The sequence below is a fragment of the Delphinapterus leucas genome, unplaced genomic scaffold, assembly GCF_059928025.1.
Source record: "Delphinapterus leucas isolate spDelLeu-1000000601 "Yukka" unplaced genomic scaffold, BTC_Dleu_Yukka2 spDelLeu_asBTCV2_sq79, whole genome shotgun sequence".
Classification (NCBI taxonomy): domain Eukaryota; kingdom Metazoa; phylum Chordata; class Mammalia; order Artiodactyla; family Monodontidae; genus Delphinapterus; species Delphinapterus leucas.
In genome coordinates, this window is record NW_028322288.1 from 93,420 (window position 1) to 118,399 (window position 24,980).

General features: G+C 38.7%; 1 protein-coding gene across 21 annotated transcripts in view; it reads right to left on the reverse strand.

The window, feature by feature from the left end:
• Positions 1–24,980, reverse strand: part of UBLCP1 (ubiquitin like domain containing CTD phosphatase 1) — a 128,791-nt gene that overhangs the window by 93,413 nt on the left and 10,398 nt on the right. For 15 of the 21 annotated variants that reach the window (XR_016391773.1, XR_016391769.1, XR_016391767.1 and 12 more), the window contains exons 9-11: positions 22,739–22,855; positions 17,253–17,380; positions 1–9,631 (exon numbers count right to left, since the gene is read on the reverse strand). The exon at positions 1–9,631 is cut by the window's left edge. Coding sequence is in view for 3 of the 21 variants with exons in the window: in XM_022566062.2 (XP_022421770.1) it covers positions 9,589–9,631; positions 17,253–17,380; positions 22,739–22,855 (288 nt within the window). In the remaining 18 variants the exon portion in view is untranslated. Of the gene's footprint in view, positions 9,632–14,375; positions 15,479–17,252; positions 17,381–22,738; positions 22,856–24,980 lie in introns of those variants that run through there. The other 6 variants (XR_016391772.1, XR_016391780.1, XR_016391783.1 and 3 more) reach the window with 5 other exon arrangements.

Consider the following 24,980-nt stretch of genomic DNA (forward strand, 5'->3'; position numbering starts at 1 on the left):
GTGACACCACCCTGTTACCCCACCATCAACTAGTCAGAGAATTGTGTACAAGCTGATCACATACCCTGGGACACCCCTCCCTCACCCTGCCTTTAAAAATGCTTTGCTGAAACCCATGGAGGGGTTTAGATCACTAGCTGCCCTGGACTCCTTGCTTGGCACCCTGCAATAAACACAGCACTTTCCTTCACACAACCTGGTGTCAGTAGATTGGCTTTACTGAGCAGGCAAGCAGACCTAAATCTGGTTCAGTAATAAAACAAAATGGATTTAACTGGATCATGACATGAAAACTACAAATGTTGTATCACTTGTCAGAAAAATTCACTATTGCCTTCAAATGCTTTTGGCTTGTATATTTTCTGTACATAAATAAATTCTGAAAATTAAATCTGAATAATTTCAATTTTGTAAATTTTTAAAAATAAATCTATTTGTTTTATTTGTTTATTACTTTTGGCTGTGTTGGGTCTTCGTTGCTGCACGCGGGCTTTCTCTAGTTGCGGTGAGCGGGGGCTACTCTTCGTTGCGGTGCGCGGGCTTCTCATTGCAGTGGCTTCTCTTGTTGTGGAGCATGGGCTCTAGGCGCACGGGCTTCAGTAGTTGTGGCTCGCGAGCTCTAAAGTGCAGCCTCAGTAGTTGTGGTGCATGGGCTTAGTTGCTCCATGGCCTGTGGGATCTTCCCGGACCAGGGCTCGAACCCGTGTTCCCTGCATTGGCAGGCGGGTTCTTAACCACTGCGCTACCAGGGAAGCCCCAATTTTGTAAATTTTGAAACTGAAACCGAGCAGGACCCTGTGGGACCCTCTCAGGTACAAATCCTTTGTGTGTCCTCCATTTCTCGTTTGTAGGAAATAGGCTTCATTCAGCCTCCTAGACTTTCCCTTAGTTCCAAAGAGCAGATTCAAACAGTTGCTAATCGGGAAAGTGAGGGAATGCAGAAACAAAGGAGGAGCAATCAAGAAACAGTAGTGCAGCTATTAAAGCAGGGTCCTGGTTCCTCCTCAAGGGATATACATAACAGTATCTTTGAATTCTTCTGCAGTAACTAAGGCCTCCACCCAGGTGCAAGATGGTAACTATACATGCTGAGACTCCAGACTGGTTGAAACCAGAAAGCTGATGATTGACAATCCTGTAACACCCCCTATTACCTCACCACCAACCAATCAGAAAACAGTTACACACCCTCCAGCCCTCACCCCAAATTTTGCCTATAAAATCTTCTCCCTGAAAACCACTGGGGAATTTGGATTTTTTGAGTGTGAGCCACTGGTTCTCCTTGCTTGGCCATGCAATAAACCTTTTGTAACAGGGAAGAGCAAATTCTGACTCCGTGTTGGTTCTGTTTCTTTTACTTTAACCTTTGCTTTTCGTTGCTTTTGTTATTATAATCACTGTCTATAGCCATAAGCATACATAATGGCCTGCCACAGGGAACCCTGTCCCTCTGCCTGACTGTTAAACTAAAAGGCCTTTGTTCAGCTCACAGAGAGACATTCTGACCCTGCCCACCTGCGAATGGCTGCAGAAAAGAAGAAATGAATACATCCCCTCCCCAATGAGGGCCAAGTGAGGAGATATTTTGCAAGATAAATGGCCTTTTTACTTTACTTCCTCACCTCCTCCCCCTCTCTGTTCTATAAAAGAAACGGGCATCCAGACCCCAGTAAGATGGTTTTTTGGGTACACTAGTCCACCATCTTCTCGGTCTGCCGGCTTTCTGAATAAAGTCGCTATTCCTTGCCTCAACACCTCGTCTCCCAATTTATTGGTCTGTCGTGTGGTGACCAGAGTGAACTTGGACTCAGTAACACTTTCTCTGCCCCAAACTGTGGCATTTCAGTTTGTCTGGCCTCACTGCATGTCAGGCACACAAACTAGTGTTCGGTAATAAAACTTCATTGGGTAAGAGAAATACTGAGTACTGACCCCCAAAAGGCTAATATATACCAATAAGGAAATTGTGAGTTTACATTCAGCCCTAGATCTACAAAAAGGAAAACATTTCACTTTTAAATAATGAAAAAGTTATTCAAATACATAGAAACAAACTCTCATATTAGGCTTCACTTTTCTAACTCTATAAACTGAAGCTACTACAATTTAAATATCAAGTTTTTTTTTAACAGCTATAGTGAGTACAATTTACACACTATGTAACTGACCACTTAAAGCATACAATTCAATGGCTTTTAGTATATTCAGAGTTATGCATCCATCACCATAATCAATTTTAGAATATTTCCAATACTCCAAAAAGAAACCCAGCACCGCTTAGCCATCATCCCCAATCCCAACATTTCTCTCCTCCCCTGGCAGCCCTAGGCTACTACTAATCTACATTCTGCCTCTGTGGGTTTGCTTATTCCATTTCATATAAATGGAATTATATGATAAGCAGTCTTTGTGACTTCCTTCTTTTCCTTAGCATAATGTCTTCAAGGTTCAAACGTGTTATAGCATGTATCAGTATGGATTCTTTTTATTGCATTGCATTGATATGCCACATTATATTTATCTATTCATCAGCTGATGGACATTTGGGTTGTTTCCACTTTTTGGCTATTTATGAGTAATACTGCTATGAATATTCATGTACCTAATTTTAAACTTAAGTAATTCTTGCTTTAGGGCTTAGATGCATCCAAGGAAAGTAAGTATTACACAATATTTGCTTTATCAGTGATTGCCACTCATAAATCATCTTTTCCCAAGGAAAATATTCCCTAACAGCCTGATTTAAAGGCATCAAGAAAGTCCCTCCGAAAACTGTTTCATCCTTTAACAGATTCAAACACACACATATTTATTGCATGGCTACGGGATGCAACTTACCGTTTATGATGGATTGATAAATTTGAAATATTAAACATTTTTTTTCCCTGTATTCCTTTGCACTTCTTGCTCTTCTCCCTCATTCAGGCATTCATTGCCTTGGGGAATGCATACCTCAGAGAAGAGCAGGGAACAAAGTAATTGGCTTTGGGCTTTTGAATCTCAAAAGCCATGCAACAAATTTGGGAACATAGGTGATGAATTAGATCAAAGCTTCCTCCCAAGAAGATTAGGTTCTTTGGAATTGAGGAAGAGGGAGCGTATGAGGAAAAATGAGCCCAGGAGGGGAACATGGAGAATTATCCATGAAGGTTCATGAGATCAGAGAGCAAAGTGAAGGCATGCCTCACTTCTTAGGTAGTGCCCACTAGAGGTACCATGATCTCAGAGAAGAAATGTCCACGTGGTGTGCCTAGGCAGAGAGAATCTAGACAGCCTCCCAGAGGCTCAGCTTCCTCTTCTGTGAAGGGAGAAGGCTGAAATTATGAAGTCTGCTGAGAGTGGCTCTGGGATAGCACAGGGTTTCAGCTTCACAGAGTGATTCAAGGCTGAGGAAACGCAGGAATTCTGTGCATTCAGCAGAAATACGGAGCATAACAAGGAACATCCCTGGACCTGACTTGGAACAAGGGTTGAGGTGGCAATGACCCATGTGGACCAGTGACCAAGGTCCAGAGTAGATTTCAGAGACTTTAACAGATACCAGTGTGGCTAAGTGACAACCAAAGACCAGACCCCTCCCCATCTTAATCTCATGCCCCAGGAATGTTGTCAAAATCCTCATTCCCTGGATCACAAGATTTTATCCCTTTTCTGGAGATGGCCTATCTGTTTTCTCTGGCCGCTCCAAATTTTGCTACCTTCATGTCCTTGCATCTGACCTCACCTTGAGAGGGAAAGGGAGGGAGAAGGGTGCAACCATTAAAAGAATGACAGAGCTATTGAGAAAAACAGGATACAGCAAAAAATGGTTAGAACCAACTAGGCCCAAGATGGCAGAAGACGTGACTTCCAGTAGCTTTTGAGCCTCATTATATGCTCATTGTAATACATTAGCATGCTAAATAACACACCCACCAGAGTCATGACAGTTCTGAGGCTGACCATAAAAGGCAAAAAAGTGGGCAGTGGCCCAATTATTTGAGGGAAGGGGTGGAAATCCCCACCCCTTCCCTCAAATAATTAGGATATTCCTCCCTCTCGTTAGCATATGAAATTACCCAGCTCATAAAAACTAACAACCCCATATCCCAGGGCTGCTCTCGCCTTCTGAGACAGACCACATTCTGCCTATGGAATGTGTATCTCTCTAAATAAACTTGCTTCCACTTTGCTTTGGCTTGCTCTTGAATTCTTTCCTGGGCAAAGCCAAGGACCCTCACATGGCACCCATTCTAGGGACTCACCCAAGACCAGGGACATGACCGTTCTCTTGCTCCCCTTGTCCTGCAACATACTCACCCTCCTCCCTACTATATTAGGTCCTCCTATAACACACACCCCATACTTGGAATTATTTGTTTAATGCCTGTAATCTTTAATTGACTATAAGGACCATGAGGAAAGGTAGCATATCTGTCTTATTTACTCAGCACTTAGCACAATGTCCGATATGATACATAACAAGCTGTCAATTAATGGTTGAATAACTTTTTCCTACAGGAACACACAAATGTACAGAATATACATAGAAGGCTGTTGATTGCAGCACTGTTGGTAACAATATAGTTTCAAACTAAATGTCCATCAATAGGGAAGGAATGAAGTAAATTAGAGTAATTAGAGTTCCTCTGTAATATGGAATAATTTGCCTAAGCAAAAATAATCAGAAAGAAAAAAAAAACCTTAAAATTTATTTCAAAGTCAAGTTAGATATTATTCCTGAATTTTGTACTGCCTTAGATAATCAATGCCATCGCCATCCTCCCCATATCACATAGACAACTGACTTGACGCTGTCCTTTGAAAAACACAAGTTCAAAACTTGAAATTCTGTATACTCTCATGAGTTCTTACAAGGGTCCCCATGATTTAGGAAGATTGTAAGCATTTATCAGGATAGCCATTGGTTATCACCAATGATTGTCACCATCATCATCACTGACATTTACTGAATGCTTACTATGTGTCAGGCACCCATGCAAACACTTGCTATATGTTATCTCATTTTGAATCCACATAACCACCCTTATTTTTATACCACTTTACAGATTAGGCTCAGGGACTGTGGCAGAGAGACCATAAAATAACTCAATGATTCTACCTCCTGGTGTTCACACATTTGTGTAATCTCCTCCCCTGAGTGTGGGAGGGACCTGTCACTTGGCTCTAACAGAACATGGCAAATGTGGTGGGGTGTCACTGCCGTGATTACCTCATGTCACATAAGACAAGTCTGTTTTAGCAGGCTGCACTCAGAGACTCTCCCTGCAGGTTTGATGAGGTAAGCAGCCATATGGGAGAAGCTCACGTGGCAAAGAATTTCAGAAAGCCTCTAGAACCTGAGGGCAGTTGACAAGCACCAAAAAGTGGGGGACTTCAGTCATATATTCAGTCATACAGCCTCAAGGAAATGAATTCTGACAACAACCTGAATGAATTTGGAAGCAGATTCTTCCCCAGTACAGCTTCCAAATAAAATCCAGCCTGGCAGATACCTTGTGGCAGCTTCGTGAGACCCTGAACAGAGAGGATCCAACTAAGCCACGCTCAGACTCCTAACATCATGAGGGACTAAACGTGTGTGGTTTTAAGCCACTAAGTTTGCGGTAATTTGTTATGCAGCAATAGGAAATAAATACAGAGAGGTTAAGTTTCTTACCTTAGACCCCACATAAGTTGTGGGACTGGATATCCTACTTGGGTCTGTCGACTCCCATGTTCGTCAGGGCCAAGCCCTGCCCCGCTCCATCTACGTGGTGCTTTCAAGATTGTTTCAGATCCAAGAACGGGGATCATCAGAAAATCTACAAACAACAAATGCTAGAGAGGGTGTGGAGAAAAGGGAACCCTCTTGCACTGTTGGTGGGAATGTAAATTGATACAGCTACTATGGAGAACAGTATGGAGGTTCCTTAAAAAACTACAAATAGAACTACCATACATACGACCCAGCAACCCCACAACTGGGCATATAACCTGAGAAAACCATAATTCAAAAAGAGTCATGTACCATAATGTTCATTGTAGCACTATTTACAATAGCCCGGACATGGAAGCAACCTAAGTGTCCAGCGACAGATGAATAGATAAAGATGTGGCACATATATACAATGGAATATTACTCAGCCATAAAAAGAAACGAAATTGAGTTATTTGTAGTAAGGTGGATGGACCTAGAGTCTGTCATACAGAGTGAAGTAAGTAAGAAAGAGAAAAATAAATACCGTATGCTAACACATATATATGGAATTTAAAAAAAAAAGGTTCTGATGAACCTAGGGGCAGGACAGGAATAAAGATGCAGATGAAGAGAATGGACTTGAGAACACGAGGAGGGGGAAGGGTAAGCTGGGATGAAGTGAGAGAGTGGCATGGACATATATACACTACCAAATGTAAAACAGATAGCTAGTGGGAAGCAGCCACATAGCACAGGGAGATCAGCTCAGTGCTTTCTGACCACCTAGAGGGGTGGGATAGGGAGGGTGGGAGGGAGATGCCAGAGGGAGGGGATATGGGGATATATGTATACATATAGCTGATTCACTTTGTTATACAGCAGAAACTAACACACCATTGTAAAGCATTTATACTCCAATAAAGATGTTAAAAAAAAAAAAGTTGTATCACCTTTGGACATCATCTAGAAGTCATTCTTCTTCACCATTTGAATAAAGGTCACCTTTGTCTTCCATGAGAAAATAAAAATATAATATTTAAAATAAATAAATAAATAAAATAGATAACCAACACGGGGGGAAAAAAAAGATTGTTTCAGATCCAAGCTTGCACTCCAAAACATGACTCAGCTGAGTTCCTCTAATCACTCAGACCAAACGACCTTCCCTGTCTTGGATCACCTAGCAGACCTCACTACCTTCTCATGCAGGCTACAGCTGCGTGATGGAGCAATGATAATACGGGCCCATCTTGGCCCCTGTTTGTTAAGTGTCAGTGATTAGTGGCCCTGGAAGGACTTCCTAGAGACATGGGCTCCCATGCACATTCCCTTGGTCCCACAGTGGGGCTGGATGTGGGGATGCTTAGTTAGTTACTCAGTGAACTGGACGGCAGCAGGCATACTGTAGCACTTGGCTTTTGATGATTTGCTGCTCAGTGGCATTAGTATGATACCTATCAGTGTCCTCCTAATCAGAACAATCACCTAGTCTTGAGCTCCCAGAATTCCCTAAGAATATCAATTTATGAGAAAGGATTATGGCATTTAGATATGGTACTGTGCACTTCTATTATTGTCTGGTGAAAGCATTTGTAAACTACATGAATCAGGTTACTACTACACTAAACAATGTACCCAAGAAACAAATGAAACTCTCTCGTATATCATGAGCCATAAAACTATAGTAGTTCAACCATCCAACATCACATCAGTAACTAGAACTTACAAATTTCTTCTTTACACTAAGCTTTCATGAAAATATTTTCCTTATTTCAATGTATCCTCCTATAAAGGTAGATGGAAAAAATCAATATGCAGGGATGCAAAAAGAAAAGGGAAATAATACATATCTTGTATTGTCATGAGTCTTGTTACAGGTGGAAGCATTTAAAGAAGCAAATGTTTAAAATAATGACATTATGTAAGTGCATAGTTTATAGCTTGTTTACACATTCATTAGTTTAACTCACATTTGTCATATATCCACCAAGTTCAGAGGCCTACTATGTACCTGGAAAGAATTCAAAAGAAAAAGAAATATGGTCTCTGCTTCCAGAGGCTTTCTAACTATATGGATCTGAAAATAACCACATGGGCTAATTCAAGCACAGAGAGCCACAGAGGCATATCTTGCCATTCTTTTACATGTATTTCACCAGTACACATGAACATAGAGAAAAGCTTGGAAGTACATCACAATGTTAATCGTGGCTATCTTTAGGTGGTGAGATTTTATGTAATCTTTAAAAATTACATTTATTTCCTAAATAAAATAGCCCTTAAAAATAAAAATAATCATGCATAGCTATTAAAGATCTTTTAAACCACTAGGTCTAGGGAATTCCCTGGTGGTCCAGTGGTTAGGACTCAGCGCTTTCACTGCCGTGGTTCAATCCCTGGTCTGGGAACTAAGATCCGACAAGCCTCGAGGCCAAAAAAAAAAAAAAAAATTAACCACTAGGTCTAACGTTAACTAAACAAATCCTCCAAAACAATGATGCATATCCATTCCTCTCTGAGCAAAAAACCATTTAGGGGAAAAGAAAGAATATTAACAGTCTCATATTCTTTTTTTAAAAAAATATGTCTTGGGAATTCCCTGGAGGTCCAGTGGTTAGGACTTCGCACTCTCACTGCCAAGGGGAAAAATAACAAAAAAACAAAACCAAAAAAGTAGACCAAAAAAATGTCTTTTAAAGTTGAGTGATACATACAATAGTGCTTAAGTGTTCCTTCATTAATCCCCTCAGTAGAGGGTAATAAGTTCAGGCTTATTTTTTGTTTTTGCTTTGACTAAAACGTCAAAAACTTTATAGAAGTGCATGTTCTGAAAGATCTGATTGTAACGCAGCACCTTTGAATCAGTTTGCAGGAGATGAGCCCCCAGAAGGCTGGAGGAAGGGGTTCAAGGGATTGGGAGTTAAGGAAATATCTGGCAGAAGTCAGCCACAGATTTAAGGCAAACACTGTAACCCCATTAGATACTGGGAAGAAGTGGCAGTATACTGAGCACGAAAGCAAAATACTCTGTAAATGATTTTCTTGGCTGCCTGTGTATTAAATGGCTAGAAGGGGATGTTCTCACTGCGACTCCCCAGAGAAACAGAAGGGGCGGGCCCTCTGATCTATCTTCCTGAGCACTCTCCTGACACTGTCAAAGGCCACTCACACTCATGCTGGACACTCCATCCTGGGTCCACTTCTGGACAGCACAGAGGGCTTTTTCACTGTGGGTGGCGGGTGAAGTGAGAAAGGCTCTTTATATGTTGACTTTGATATGTGAGTTCTCTATTCTTCAAATGAAATCTCTTAGCAAGTGGTGAAGCCCAAAGGGCTGAGTTTGCTATACACCTCATTTTGAATCCACATAACCACCCTGTGAAATAGGTTATTTTTATACCAACTTTACAGATTAGGCTCAGGGACTGTGGCAGAGAGACCATAAAATAACTCAATGATTCTGCCTCCTGGTGTTCACACATTTGTGTAATCTCCTCCCCTGAGTGTGGGAGGGACCTGTCGCTTGACTCTGACAGAACATGGCAAACGTGGTGGGGTGTCACTGCCGTGATTACCTCATGTCACATAAGACAAGTCTGTTTTAGCAGGCTGCACTCAGAGACTCTCCCTGCAAGTGTGGTGAGATAAGCAGCCTCATCAAACCTGCGAGGAGACACAGTCCATGCACTGCTGCATGCTCCACAGGGCGGGGGGGATCACGGCTAACATCATCTTCATCACTGGAGACCTGGTTCCTGCCATAGGGCTCAGCACAAAATAGGGGCTCAACAGGTAGTTGGGAAGTGAGGCAATGAAGGAGTGAAAAAATGCCAACTTTCCTTCGGTCACTTTGAAAATCTCTCACCTGGGTTAACATCGGTAGCCTCCTGATCTTGTCCTTTATACTTTCACTCCTCTATAATCCATTCTCCACACAAGAGCCAGGATGATCTTTTAAACAACAAATCAGGTTCTAAAATTAGATCATGGTGATTGTTGCACGACTCCGTAAATGTTAGAAACCACTGAACTGCACATTGAATTCAAATGGGTGAATCTTAAGAGTACGTAAATTATATCTCAATTAGATTGTTTAAAAATTCTCATTCCCTTAAAACCTTTCACTTGTTCCCATTTCACTTATTCACTCAGAATTCACCAGGTTACTTACAATGACCTACAGAATCCTACCTATCCCATGGGCTCTGCCTCCCTTTCCATTCTCAGCTCTCATCACCGCTTGCCTCCCACTAGTCCCTGAATCTGCCCATCTTGTCCCTGCCTTAAGGTCTCGCACTTGCTCTTAGCTTTGTCCGATACTCTTCTTCATCATATTCTGAGCGATGCCTCTTACCGTTCAGGTTGTCCCATGTTAGCCCACGCTATTGTCAATCACTACTCTACAACTCCACCACCCCACACACTTTCTATCATATTACTATTTATAGCACTTCTCACTCTTTGACAAAAAATTTTTTAATTGTTTTCCTTACTGGAATATACACTCTTTGAGAGTAGAGAATCTTGTTGCTTACCTCTGAAGAACATGCCTGAAACACACAGTTGGTACTAACAAATACAAGTTAAATGTTGATTGCCTGGTTCCTGCATAGACAGTTTATTCTGCCAAGGCTGTCGGGGAAAAAACTAGTATCTACCTTAGTGTATCTTTCTAAGAAAAAAAGATGTTTTAAAAAATGCACTGCTTTGGAACGATTTGTTATTTTTTACATGGCATGGCAAAATTAGCAAGCTTCTAATTTCAGTGAACAGATTAAAATAATGTTAATATTCCACTATACAAGACGTATTATAACACTGTGAAATTTTCAAACATATACACCCCTATGGGGCGGGGGGATGGCAGCAGATCTTCCATCCAGACCATTATTAAGTGGCATTTGCAGACTTAAAAGCATTTGGATATTTACAAAAACATCTAGATCATAAGAGTTTCCTCATTCTACTTTCCTTGATTGTTTAGAACTCTTAGAAAGCCAAGGTAATATATGTAAAAAATATACTTAAGAAAAGTTTTCCTTTTAATACTACACTCCTGTTAATTATAATTTCAATGATATAGTTCAATCATAGCCACATGCTCTAAACTACTTTTAATAACATCTAATTCACACAAGACTTTGCTGCTTCAAAGTGCTTAAACAGCCTATGAGTTATATCATTAGCACTTTTGTGAAGGAAGGAAAAGTTCAAAGAGTTAGAGACACTTGCCCAAGGTACCACCACTCGTAAGGAGGGATTCTCCCCGTGTTTTTCTGACAAATCACTTGCCCTTTCCTCTTAAGGCCTCATCTCGGAAATCATCACTGTTCTCCTTACAAATTATACAACAAGAAGTGATAGCAATCGAAAGTACTCCAGGGAATTAAGAACTGGGAATAGTAAATAATGCAACTATGAACACTGGGGTACACATATCTTTTCGAAGCAACCTAAGTGTCCATCGACAGATGAATGGATAAAGATGGAATATATAATGAATGATGAATGGATATACAATGCAATACTACTCAGTCATTAAAAAGAAGGAAATTTTGCCATTTGCAACGACATGGATGGGCTTGGAGGGCATTATGCCAAGTGAAACAAGTCAGACAGAAAAAGACAAATAGTTTATGATATCACTTACATGTATAATCTAAGAAATACAACAAACTAGTAAATATAACAACAAAAAAAGCAGACTCAGAGATACAGAGAACAAACTAGTGGTTACCAGTAGGGAGAGGGAAGCGGGGAGGGCAATATAAGGGTAGGGGAGTAAGAGTTACAAACAATTAGGTATAAAATAAGCTATAACGATATATTATACAACACAGGGAAGATAGCCAATATTTCATAACTATAAATGGGGTATAACCTTTAATAATTGTGAATCACTATATTGTATACCTGTAACTCATAAAATATTGTACAGCAACTCTACTTCAAATTAAAAAATCTCAAAGGCATTATAATGAGTGAAACATAAAAAAGAACTGTAAATAGAATTAAGTGATTGGCATTCAATCAAAAATTACTTCATTTTGATAATCTATATATTCCTGAAAAGTCATCAATTTGGCCTTTAGCATCACAAATTATACACAATCTAATCTGTGTTTGTTGTGGCAATACTGACTTATGGAAATATCTTTGTTTTTGGTATTTTTAAAAACTGGTTTCCCATAGTTTTTATTAATACAAACTACAGGTTCAACTTTTAAAGCTTTTCAGAAGGAAATCAGTGTTTCAATAAGTAACACTGTGTATCAGGAAATATCCTTATACTAGCATTTAAGAAGTGCTTGCTTACATCCAGAGTTTTAAAAAATCATTAGCATGGGAGGTTTTTAAGATTTTACGTTCTACGTGGAACCTCGCTGACATTAAATGATCGACACCCTTTTCTAAACCTACGGGATGCCTGATACTGATTTCTGTTTCAATTGTTAAGATGCATTAGTTTCTCAGAGGTCTCTGATAAATCTATCCAACTAATCTTCAAGGATTTCTCCTTAAGCTCTATATACTTAGCATTCCCACACAGCCCCACACAGCTTTTCCAAGGCAATTCTAAAAACCAGTATATCGGGCTTCCCTGGTGGCACAATGGTTAAGAATCCACCTGCCAATGCAGGGGACACGGGTTTGAGCCCTGGTCCAGGAAGATCCCACATGCCACGGAGCAACTAAGTCTGTGCACCACAACTAGTGAACCTGTGTGCCGCAACTACTGGAGCCCGTGTGCCTAGAGCCCATGTTCCGCAACAAGAGAATCCACCGCAATGAGAAGCCCGCGCACCACAAGGAAGAGTAGCCCCCGCTCTCCGCAACTAGAGAAAGCCTGAGCGTAGCAACGAAGACCCAATGCAGCCAAAAATAAAATTAAACCCAGCATATCCTTACATAAATATCTAAGCACTTAATCTCTAGAGACACCACTTGGGCTGCTATTCCAGCTAATAAGATTAATAATTTTGTTTTTTTAGTTTTATTTATTTGGGGCTGCATTGGGTCTTCGTTGCTGCACGCGGGCTTTCTCTAGTTGCAGTGAGCGGGGGCTACTCTTTGTTGCGGTGCATGGGCTTCTAACTGCGGTGGCTTCTCTTGTTGCAGAGCACAGGCTCTAGGTGCATGGGCTTCAGTAGTTGTGGCACAGGCGCTCAGTAGCTGTGGTGCACGGGCTTATTTGCTCCACGGCTTATTTGCTCCGTGGGATCTTCCCGGACCAGGGCTCGAACCCGTGTCCCCTGCATTGGCAGGCAGATTCTTAACCACTGTGCCACCAAGGAAGCCCAGATTAATAAATTTTGATGTATCAATACTTTAGGGAAAACTAACAATCTGTTCCTTGAGAGAGTTCTGTTGATTGCTTGGGATGAGAAAAATGCTCAACCAGTTTATTCACTATTCACATATTTTATTACTATTCTTGGCAACTAACTGTCATTTAAAAACCAAGAAATACCCTGTATAATTTGCATTTTCCCATGTGTTGTTGTTGTTTTGCATACCCTTCTTTACCAATCCCTATTCCCACACAGCTCCACCTCCTCCCAAAAGACAACCATTTTCCTTTCTATGAATGAAGATCATGTTGCAGTTCCTTACTGTAATGACCTGCTTATCTATTCTTTTTTTTTTTTTTTTTTTGGTACGCGGGCCTCTCACTGTTGTGGCCTCTCCGGACTCGCAGGCTCAGCAGCCATGGCTCACGGGCCTAGTCGCTCCGCGGCATGTGGGATCTTCCCAGGCCAGGGCACGAACCCGTGTTCCCTGCATCGGAAGGCGGACTCTCAACCACTGCGCCACCAGGGAAGCCCTGCTTATCTATTCTTTACCTTTAAAACTGAGTAAATCCTATAGCTATCATTAATCCAGTAACTTGATTTTCATAAAGGACCTGAGGGGCTACCAGGTCTCAAACTGCCTTCTAAATCAAAGATTTAATGATGTTCTGCAGTTTTTAGATTAAATATACTTCATTAGGCACTAATTGTTTGAAAGTCTGGAACATATACATCATAAAACTAATTTGCTATTTCACTAGAACATGCATCTGAATTAAGTCATCTCCTGGTTCTGCTGTGTACGCCACATACATAGAAATAGAGATAGATCTGTTCAATAAATTATGAGACACACAAGACACACTAAAATTCTCACACTCTATGAATGTATTAACCACACAAGGACATGTGATTTCAATAAGCTGACAATGTTCTCCCAGGACTGCTTAATTTAGCATACCCGCTAATAAACTTTGGTTTGGGCACCACCTAATGGCAGGAAATATTTTTTTTTTAGAACCTACTTTGCTTTGCTTCCTGAGGCTTGCTAATTTTTGTAGTTCAGTTTATACTGATTTAGAAAATGTTTGCTCTTTATCAACCTATATAAATAGTTTTAAGTGTTCAGTTTTTTAAAAAGGATAAAGCCTTACCTTGGAATAATAAACTACTTTTCACACTGGGAAAATGTGCCAATGAAATGCTTATTCTATTCGATCCTTAAATATTTAAATTGAGCCTCATAATTAAGACGTTTTCATTGAATCATCTTAATTAGGGGTTCCCAAACTTTTAAAACCATACACAGTTAATTTTTTTCAAGAGATGCCTGCCTGAACCTAGTGTTTGTTTCATGATTCAACAAAGAGGCAAAATATTTGGGATAATACAGAGCAGATAACTGATGTTTTAAGAAAAGGAATTTATTATTTACACCACTGAAATAGTCCCCCGTAAGAACAATACATACCATGTTTATTTGAAAGAACCAGATTCCTTTCAAATAGAAGAACTGTATAAAGCAATACTGTCAACACAAAACAGTGGTCACATTACATATCTGCAGGCAAAAGCATTGCAAATAAATTTCATTAATCTTATGGCTAGATATTTTCACTGCAACACAGTGTTTGCACTTAAGAGAAGACAGAGCTGGAACAGAACAAAAACTTTTTGTTCATGCTTTTTAGGACTGAACCAGTGATACGTCCCATTTTAAAATGTACTGCCTTTAACTGCTTTTAGGACAACGGTTTTAGGCAGGAGTGCTTCTACTTGGCCACCACAAAGAAACACACTCTTGTTCCTTAGTTTCATTCCTCAGTCTCATGTTTTCTATTTGTCACACTATGACATATCTGTATCAGAGCAGACGTTTTCCAGTTTTACTCAAAGAACACTGACACACATACACACCAAACTGAGACAGCTCAGAATTTAGAGATGTAGGTAGTGGAGTAATAAGAGAAATTGTGTTTATGACAAAGGAATAAGAAAAACTCTCAGTGGTTTTAAGCATACTAAACTAGGTTCCTTACTAAAAACTTTTCTTTTTTTGGTTTTAAAAACAGTAGTTTCAAGGTGGGTTTGGGCTTAGACAACAACACAGTGAGACAAACACACAAGACATACTTATTTCCAAAGTCACAAAATGACATTGTTAAGCATACATTTTTGTCCACTTTTTTTTGTGTGTGTGGGAATAAAACTCAGTACTCTATGTTGGAGAAAATATTTTTCAAGAGTTACAGTATATTCATACAGGGGGGAAAAGGTGGGGTTTTTTGTGGGTTTTTTGGCGTATTGCTATGATCTTCAAAAAATATAAAATTAAATTTACAAAAAACTGGAAGACCAAGTATAAGCAGTCTGATATTTGCTGCAGTGTCCAGCACTATCATAATGATCTTTAGCATAAAAGCAAAAAGAAGTTCATGGATCTCAAGTATCTTCAATAACTGCCAGTATAGCTTGTAACTACTGTCCTTGCTTCTTTGAGAGATACCTGCAAGAAATAAAATAAGATGTCGAAGCTGTATCACACTAAATTTAACTTAACAATCTAACTCTCCTCCCTAAAGGAAGTTGTTTATTTTAATAACAAAACTTTTCAAGGTAAGTAATAACTGTTAATAATCGCTAACACGTGTTGTTTATGTGCCAAGCACTGTTCTAAGTACATGCATTAATTCATTTAGTCCTCACAACAGTTCTGAGTGTTCAGTGAGAACTTATTTCTATTTTACAGTCACAGAGAGGTTAAGCAGTTTGCCCAAGTTCATACAGCAAGAAAGTGGCAGAGTTCAGATTGAAAACAAGGCTCTGGAGGCTACACACTATCACTCCACACTGCCTTACTTCCAAATGTGAAAGCAATATATTAACTAGTATTATAATTTCCCCCCAAAACTCAAAGTCCATTTGAAGATCTTCTTGCATAAAGGTAGTGAGCCAAAGCTGCTAAAGAACTCTGATCAAGAGTGTAAACATGCAAAGATGTTAATTCACCAAGCAAATTTTTCTTCATATTATTTTATAGGAGTCTACCAACAAATTAAAATTTTTACATCTCTATTTCTCACATTTATGAATTACTATATACTCAGAGCTATGGGGGTGGGGAAAGAGTTCTTAAAATCAGGAGACCTGGACAAGTTTTGATGGTAAAACTTGCTCAAACTGTGGCATTTACTATCTCTATGACTTAGTTACACCATCTACAGGAAATGTGGATAAAAATGCCAGCCTTGGGCTTCCCTGGTGGTGCAGTGGTTGAGAGTCCGCCTGCCAATGCAGGGGACACAGGCTTGTGCCCCGGTCCGGGAATATCCCACATGCTGCGGAGCAGCTGGGCCCGTGAACCATGGCCACTGAGCCTGCACATCCGGAGCCTGTGTTCCGCAACAGGAGAGGCCACAACAGTGAGAGGCCCGCGTACCGCAAAAAAAAAAAAAAAAAAAAAAAAATCCCAGCCTTACCCTCCTAATAGGATTATGAGACTCTAATAAGAAGTATATAAATAAGTATTATGTAGGTATATAAGTACATAAGTATATGAGTGATCTGAAAAGCCAAAAGTGTAATTTGAAAAGCCAAAGTGTTATATTACATGAAGTTTCTTTTGTTGCTGTATTGGTGAAATCAGCTCTTCAAAGATTTACTTCCAAAAAAGTACTTGCAGTACATCATAATCCTGTTCACTTCTCCAGAGGTTTTTCCTGCCTCAAAATCTTGACGTTTACATGCAGTCCATATGTAGATTTGTACTTATGTTTGTGCTCAGAAAAAAAGACTAGAAGACTAGACACCAAGCTGGTAACAGTGGTTATCTTTCATAATCACAAGTAACTGTTTCCCTAAAGGAATAAATTTTCTAATTTTTCTGCTACACAGAGGTTACTTGTAATTTTTAACAGAAAACTTTTTAGTATATTTTATTTTATCCTGACATTATTTTACAGTATGAGAACAGATTCATAAAAGAGTGACCCATTTAATGTCACAAAATAATTAACAGGTAGCATCACAAACATGTACTAGTCTCTTAAATCCTCTCTACTAGAGAAGTATTAAAGATCTTAAGAGATGTGGGTTTATGAACAAGTTAGAGGTTAAGAGAAAGGGAAAAATACTTCCAGGGGAGATGTCACTGGATTAGAAAATAGCTTTAGAATTCACCCATTTTAAACAAAAAATAAGAGTTATGTGTATACCAGAGCTGCCAGACAATTTTTCATTCATTAATGTAAAGAAGAAATGAATAAGCAATTAGCACTTACCTTTCCCAATATTTGTGATTTAGGTCCAGAAAGTCATCTAATTTTGCTATTTCCTTGAGGTACTGGGTTAATTTTAAAAGTTCTTTGTCTTTATCTCGATTTAGGTGTGCTTTCATAAAAGGTCTTATCTATTAGAAAACAAACATTATCCAACACTTCACATTGTAGTAAGAAAACTAGTACAAATCTACACTATTCTATCACTTAAATTACAGTTAATGAGATTAAAATATCACCAAGGCTGTCAATACTAAGAATTACTTTTACATTATCTCACTGACAGTCATGGTATGTTTACAGGAGAAGTTCTTCCACTTAATTTACCTTCTGTTATCTTTTCAGTCTGAACCTCACAACGCCAGCTGTCTTATAGCACTTGAACCTTATGTGGCTTCTCTACTTTGCAAAACTGCTTAGACTTTTCCCCCTTCTATCAATCCAGTTGCTTCTTACTAATTAAATAATCTCATTCACATCACTTCATTCATAAAAAGGTACCCAATACATGCTTGATCTACAGGGGAGTGAGATAAATTTTAACACTGATGATTTTCACATCAGTATTTTCTATGAAATTTTTATATAGCTAAAATATTACACTTTTGTATAACCTACTTTCACTCACATTTTATCATAAGCATTTTTATCAGTAAAGTCTCCATTAAAATATTTTTAATTATATGAGTTTTCCCATAAAAATCAGCCATATTTTCTAAATTTTTAAGTTCAATGTATTTTATGATAAAAAGTATTCATTTCAAAAGCATAAAAGTCAGGATGGTGGACAGGGTTGAAGACTATAATTAGTAAGGGATTTTACATCTTGACTTGAATGGTAGTTACATATGTTCTCTGTAAAACAATTTGTTAAACTGCACATTTTATGCACTTTTCTTTATGTTACACTTCCAATAGATTTCTACTTTTTTAAAGACACCAGCTCATCTATATAGCACTCAAGACAGCATTTCAAAAACTTTTAACTAATTTTAGATGAAATAATGTATCTGGGATTTGCTTCAAAATATCAAAGAGAGGGAAGTAGGTAAGGTATAGAGCAAACATCCATCAATTAACAAGTTGTTTAAACAGGATAATGCATACATGGGGGTTAGTTTATACAATTCAATGTAGTTCTTTTTATGTTTGAACTTTTCCATTATAAAAAAAAATATCTTTTAAAAATCACACATATGCCTGTAAGTACTGAATAAATCATTTTAGTAAAGCATTAATATATCCTTATTGTGATTGGGAGAAAATGCAAACCGGTCACTTTTACATAGTGACATTTAAAAACAGATGACATTTAATCATTGTCACCTGTTGAGAACAATGAGCCCATAGGAGTCGTTACCATATCTATCAAGAGCAGAGGTTTTAAATATTTTTTTATTTACTTCTCTGTCATTGGAAAAACACACCACCAGCTTGAAACGGACAGAAGAAAATTTTCCCATACGTTCCAGGTTCTATTCACATCAGAACAGTTTAAGGCCAAGGACCTCCACAGCTGTTAGTCAGCTGAGCTCTGGCTGAAGGGCACCAATAAGAGCTGTCAGAGTCTGCACAGAAGCAAACTCTTGTAGGAGATCCTAATTCCAAACAGGCAGTGCGGGCAGTGCTGTTTCACAGCAGCAGCAGTGACTGCAGGAGATCAAGAAAACTCTCTGCAGGGACCTGCTTAAGCCCTACAGCTAGGTGTAAATAGGCATGATATTAGAATGTAGTGAAATGAGTTTCAGCATAATCCTGGGCAATACTGTAATGTTTTAAAGTACTCCCTCATTTAAAAAGATTGTAAAGGCAACATATTGACTTCTAAACTATTAATATACAATGTACCAAAGTGATTCCAAGTATAGAAGCAGGAAGGGATTAGACTGAAAGAGAAAGTACAGAGTCAGTGGCTGGTAAATAAGATTTTCAACCCAAGGCCCTGCTAAGTTACTTTTACTTTCTAAACATTTGGTCTTAAGCACTATTAAATAACAAAACTAAAATACCCCAAAGATTCTGGATCTAAAAGTTAAACTAGTTAAGTGGAAAAAATTCACCTAACTGACTTCAATTGTTTCAGTATAATCACTGTTCCATTCTTCAGGAATGATCTAAGTGATCAGTAGAAGGGCAAGCAACATATATTACCACCTCTGTCTCATATCAAAAAACATTTTTAGGAAATTAAGAATGTTTAGATTATCTGCATTCTCTTAAATCACCATTTCCTTAAGTAGATAATAAAAGTGAAGTTCAGAGTAACTACTGATTAATCCATGACCAAAATTCAAGTTCCTGTAGTTCAGTACTATATTCATAATTGACAAAGCCTCCTATGTTATATATTTCAAACCTTATGATTAGCAAGCTTATATTAGAAGTTAACTACTTTAAAAATAAGCAGTCTTTAAGATCTCTGTGAAATCTCTGAGATTTCTACCAGAAACATTATGGAGCTGTGATAACAAAACAGAATTTAGAATATTTCACAATTTCAAAACCACTTCTATGTCAACGTGGGCAGATCATTAATTACTACCTTCTTAAAAGAGGCTTTCAAAAGGAGACATGCGAGAGATTACCTGTAGAATGCTTAAAAATACCTCTCCTGAATTAGAATTTTTGGAGGCAGAAACTTACATATTTTTAGGAATTCCTTCAATGATTCTGCTGAGTACTCTGCTAAAAAACAAACAACCAACCAACTTGCTCTAAAGTAACATGAAGAACTAGAAGTTTATATCATCATCTCTCTGCATCCAGAGATGAGGAGGGCCCAAATGTTGGCTGGGAAAATAATGTTTCTTCTAAAAACACACATGAAAGTAATAATTTTTTTTTTTAAGTTAAAGCTCTTCTCAAAAATCATTCCCTGTCTCACTTATATGTAGAATCTAAAAACAAAAACAAGAACAAAACACATACATAAAGCCAAGCTCATACATACAGAGAACAGAAAGAACATACTGGTGGTTGCCAGAGATGGGTGGGTGGGAGAAATGGGTAAAGGGAGTCAAAAGGTACATACCTCCAGTTATAAAATAAATAAGTCATGGGGATGTAAGGTATAGCACAGCAACTATAGTTAACAATACCATATTGCATATTTGAAAACTGCTAAGAGAGCAGATCTTAAACATTCTCATCAGAAGAAAAACTTCTGTAACTATGTATGGTGACAGATGTTAGTTAACTAGACTTACTGTGGTGATCATTTCACAATATAAACAAATATCAAATCACAAATTATGTTGTATACCTGAAACTAATATTATACCTCAGTTAAAAAAAATTTAATCATTCCTTAAATACCATGACTTTACCTCCTTTCCAGTACAGACACCATTAGTTTCATACAAAATTTGGCTTAGATCAATTGAATCTTTCCTCAAGACTGAAGAACATACTTTTGTACCTTATACCTCGTAAACTACACACAGGAAAAGCACTTCTCCTAAAGCCTCAAACAGAAATCATTTTTAAAGGACAGCATAATCACCAGTCTACCCCAAGTACTTTTCTTCCAAGTCAACAGCTTTTATATTTGTGGCAATTCACTACCTAGATTAATATTCAGTCCCTAAACTATCCTCATTGTACACTAAAGATGACATCAACAGTCTGTATGGAGAGCTTCAAAAATCTACCTTCTTCAAGTTTTTCTCTCTTGTCTTTTAAAGTTATCAAGAATTCAGCTGGTAGTGACTTCCCTGGTGGCAGAGTGGTTAAGAATCTGCCTGCCAATGCAGGCGACACAGGTTCGAGCCCTGGTCCGGGAAGATCCCACATGCCGCGTAGCAACTAGGCCTGTGTGCCACAACTACTGAGCCTGTGCTCTTGAGCCTGCGAGCCACAACTACTGAGCCCACGTGCCACAACTACTGACGCCCATGCACCTAGAGCCCGTGCTCTGCAATGAGAAGCCACCGCAATAAGAAGCCCACGCACGGCAACAGAGAGTAGCCCCCGCTCACTGCAACTAGAGAAAGCCCGCACTCAGCAACGAAGACCCAACGCAGCCAAAATAAATTAATTAATTAATTTTTAAAAAAACATTAAAAAAAAGAATTCAGCTGGTGGAAAAGTTCAGGACTGAGATTAAAAGTATCTTAGTATCAGGATTTACACTTCAAATGGAGACTCCATTTGCATTGTACTATAATATAGAGCTATTTTTTCCATTTTCATATTGTATTTACACATAGGCAACCACAGGTACCAGAAATTTTTTTTTTTTTTTCTGGTACCAGAAATTTTAAGTTTCAAATTTCTCTCTTACCAATTTTATGCTGCTACCAGGGTTAAGTATCACTATGATGCCTATATAAGATTGCATGTGACTTAATGTTAAGATCAACACTGGCCTAGAAACCAAGTTACTTGGGTTCTAACTCAAATTCTATCATTAACCAGTTACAATCATGACCTTGGGCAAGTCATGAACTTTCTGATCCTCAGATTGTTTCTATAAAAGATGGCTGAGGTTCCTTCTAGCTCCAGCATTTCATAATTCTAAGCTCTCCACTTACGCTATATGAATTTTCAAAAACCTTTTATTAGTTTCAGTTTAAAAAGGAAAATTAGGGCTTCCCTGGTGGCGCAGTGGTTGAAGGTCCGCCTGCCGATGCAGGGGACGCGGGTTCGTGCCCCAGTCCGGGAAGATCCCACATGCCGCGGAGCAGCTGGGCCCGTGAGCCATGGCCGCTGGGCCTGCGTGTCCGGAGCCTGTGCTCCGCAACGGGAGAGGCCACAACAGTGAGAGGCCCGTGTACGGCAAAAAAAAAAAAAAAAAGGAAAAATACCCTTATTGCCAGCTTTCCAGCTAACTAGAACATCAGAAATTCAAGATTTGTATCCCTAATAGAATGTCTGATGCTTTCACTTTTGATGCTAAAAGTCAATGTCAGTAAGCTCATGTTGCTCCACAGAGCTAACTGAAAATAAAACATCTGGATGGGGGCTTCCCTGGTGGTGCAGTGGTTAAGAATCTGCCTGCCAATGCAGGGTACACGGGTTCGAGCCCTGGTCCGGGAAGATCCTGCATGCCACGGAGCAACAAAGCCCATGCGCCACAACTACTAAGCCTGTGCTCTAGAGCCCACGAGCCACAACTATGGAGCCCACATGCCACAACTACTGAAGCCTGTGCACCTAGCTGGTGCTCCACAACGAGAAGCCCCCGCTTGCCACAACTAGAGAAAGCCCACACGCAGCAACAAACGCCCAACACAGCCAAAAATAAATAAATAAAATAAATTTATGTAAAAAAAAAAATTAGAAAAACAAACCATCTGGATGAGTTGGTTAACTAAGGAGATACCAAGCAAAAAGAGAGAATGCTCAATTTTATATGAATTTTTCTGAACACTTAAGCTTTTCTTGACAGGATAATACACTACTTCCAAAAATTTATGAAATTCCATAGTGCTAACGTTCTACTACATAATCCAGCATATGTGAGAATGGCAAGTAAAATTATGTCTTACCTTTAGTCCATTCTGTGGGTTCATTAGAAAATTTCTTCCTATGTCGTCAAACATGATGGTGTTTTTTTTGCTGTAAAACTCCGAAAACTTTCCCCATATAACACCAAGAGGCTTTACCTTAGAATAAAAGTTTAGATTTAACTCAAGTTTCATGAATAGTTCATCCTTTCTTAAAAGCAGAAATACTGCAAAATGCCCTACACAACTATGCCAGAGCGTTCCTTTACCATGAGGCAGTGATGGCTGGCTGTGTGAACAGAACAGAATCAAGATGCAACACACTGTAAGGCACAACATATCTCTCAATGTCAACTTCTGAAAGGTCTGTTCGTGTCTAATGGAACTAAGCCCATTATAAGACTTCCTATAATTTTAATATGAAGATTCGGGATCAAAAAAAGTAGTTAACTTTTTAAAAATCTAGTATTTGTTTAGATGTCTGCTGAGCATTCACATGTCCCCTCAGGGCTTGAGGTTTCACATGGGGTCTGTTTTCAAAACTAGAAAACCTTAATGACAATGTACCTGGTTCTTTTATTACAATATTTAAATATTTTGTAAAGGAAAAATGGACTTTCTCCTTAGTTCAGTGGTATAGGTGCACAATTTCTAGGGCATCTGATTATTTAACTTCAAAACACCGTAATTTGTAAATTCTTGCTTTTATTTCTGAATTCTTAAAATGAGCCTCCAAAAAGGTAATTTCTCAGTTATTCATATCTATTGATACTTGCATAAATTCTCTGCAAGATCACACAAGAAATAATAGTGATTGCTTGTAGGAAGGAAAGTTAAGTGGCTGGAGGGTCCAGGAGGGAGGAATACTTTCCACTATACACTTTATTTGTGAATCATGTGAATATATTTTACACACTCACAAAAATATTTAAAATACATTAACTTTTAGAAGAAGAAGTACATTTTGCTGAAGGCAGTAGTCTCATTGATGGTAATGTGAGATTATATGATGATGATAATAATTATATGAGATTAAATGGTAGGAAATAAATGGTGACAAGCGTTGTCATTAATTTTAAAATGTTTTTTCTCCTCTATAATTTCTTTTAATACGGAGAAAGCCTTTTTCTTAGTGTCCTCATTACTGCAAAAAATGTTATTCAAATATTTTAATTTCACTAAAATTTTATTTGCCGTATTTGTTTGCACTATTTGTTTACTACTGAAACAAACCCCCCAAATACTTGAAGCCAAATATACAGAAACTGACACAATAAACCAGATTCTTGGTTTTCTTAGCCAACATAAAGCCTCAAAAAATATAAGAGCTTTATGACACCCAGGGTTAGAAATCCTACATCTTCTTAAATAGTGCTGTCATTTTGCAATTAGGTCAAGCACCATATGTTCTCCAAAACATGAGCTACCTTGTTTTCTATTAGAGAAGTAATATTGCTGACTGTAGAAAAAAATCTGAAAACACAAAAAAGCACAAAGGAAAATATTTAATTACCTATAATCCAGTTAGTACCAAAGAATGCAACTAGATATTCTGATATATTTCTCCAGTCTTTCTGATAAACAGCAGCAACCTCAAAGAGTTCACAGATCTTTTGTAAAGCTAAGGGAACCCCTGAACCAAACAAAGGTTAAAAACTACTTTCTAACAGTTTGCAAATACTGCTAAAATACTTTTTTCACTTTAATAATGTATCATGAAAAATTTCTGAAGCACTAAATACTGCATCAAATAATTAGCTGCGGGGCTTCCCTGGTGGCGCAGTGGTTGAGAATCTGCCTGCCAATACAGGTGACATGGGTTCGAGCCCTGGTCTGGGAAGATCCCACATGCTGTGGAGCAACTGGGCCTGTGAGCCACAACTACTGAGCCTGCGCGTCTGGAGCCTGTGCTCCGCAACAAGAGAGGCCGCGATAGTGAGAGGCCGCGCACCGCAATGAAGAGTGGCCCCCGCTCGCCACAACTAGAGAAAGCCCTCGCACAGAAACAAAGACCGAACACAGCTAAAAATAAATAAATAAAATAATTAATTAATAATAATAATAATTAGCTGCATTCCATTAAATGGACGAACAAAAATGTGTACAACCAACTCCCTACTGTTGTAGGGATTTGTTATTGAGGATTTCTTTTTATTCCTTTAATTTTTCATTATTATAAACACTCCTGTTTAACACTTCCCAAACTTTTTACTGTTTAGACTTTGTACATGTACCACTTTAGTAGGTAATAAATTATACTTTTCCTTGATGTACGCAGTATTTC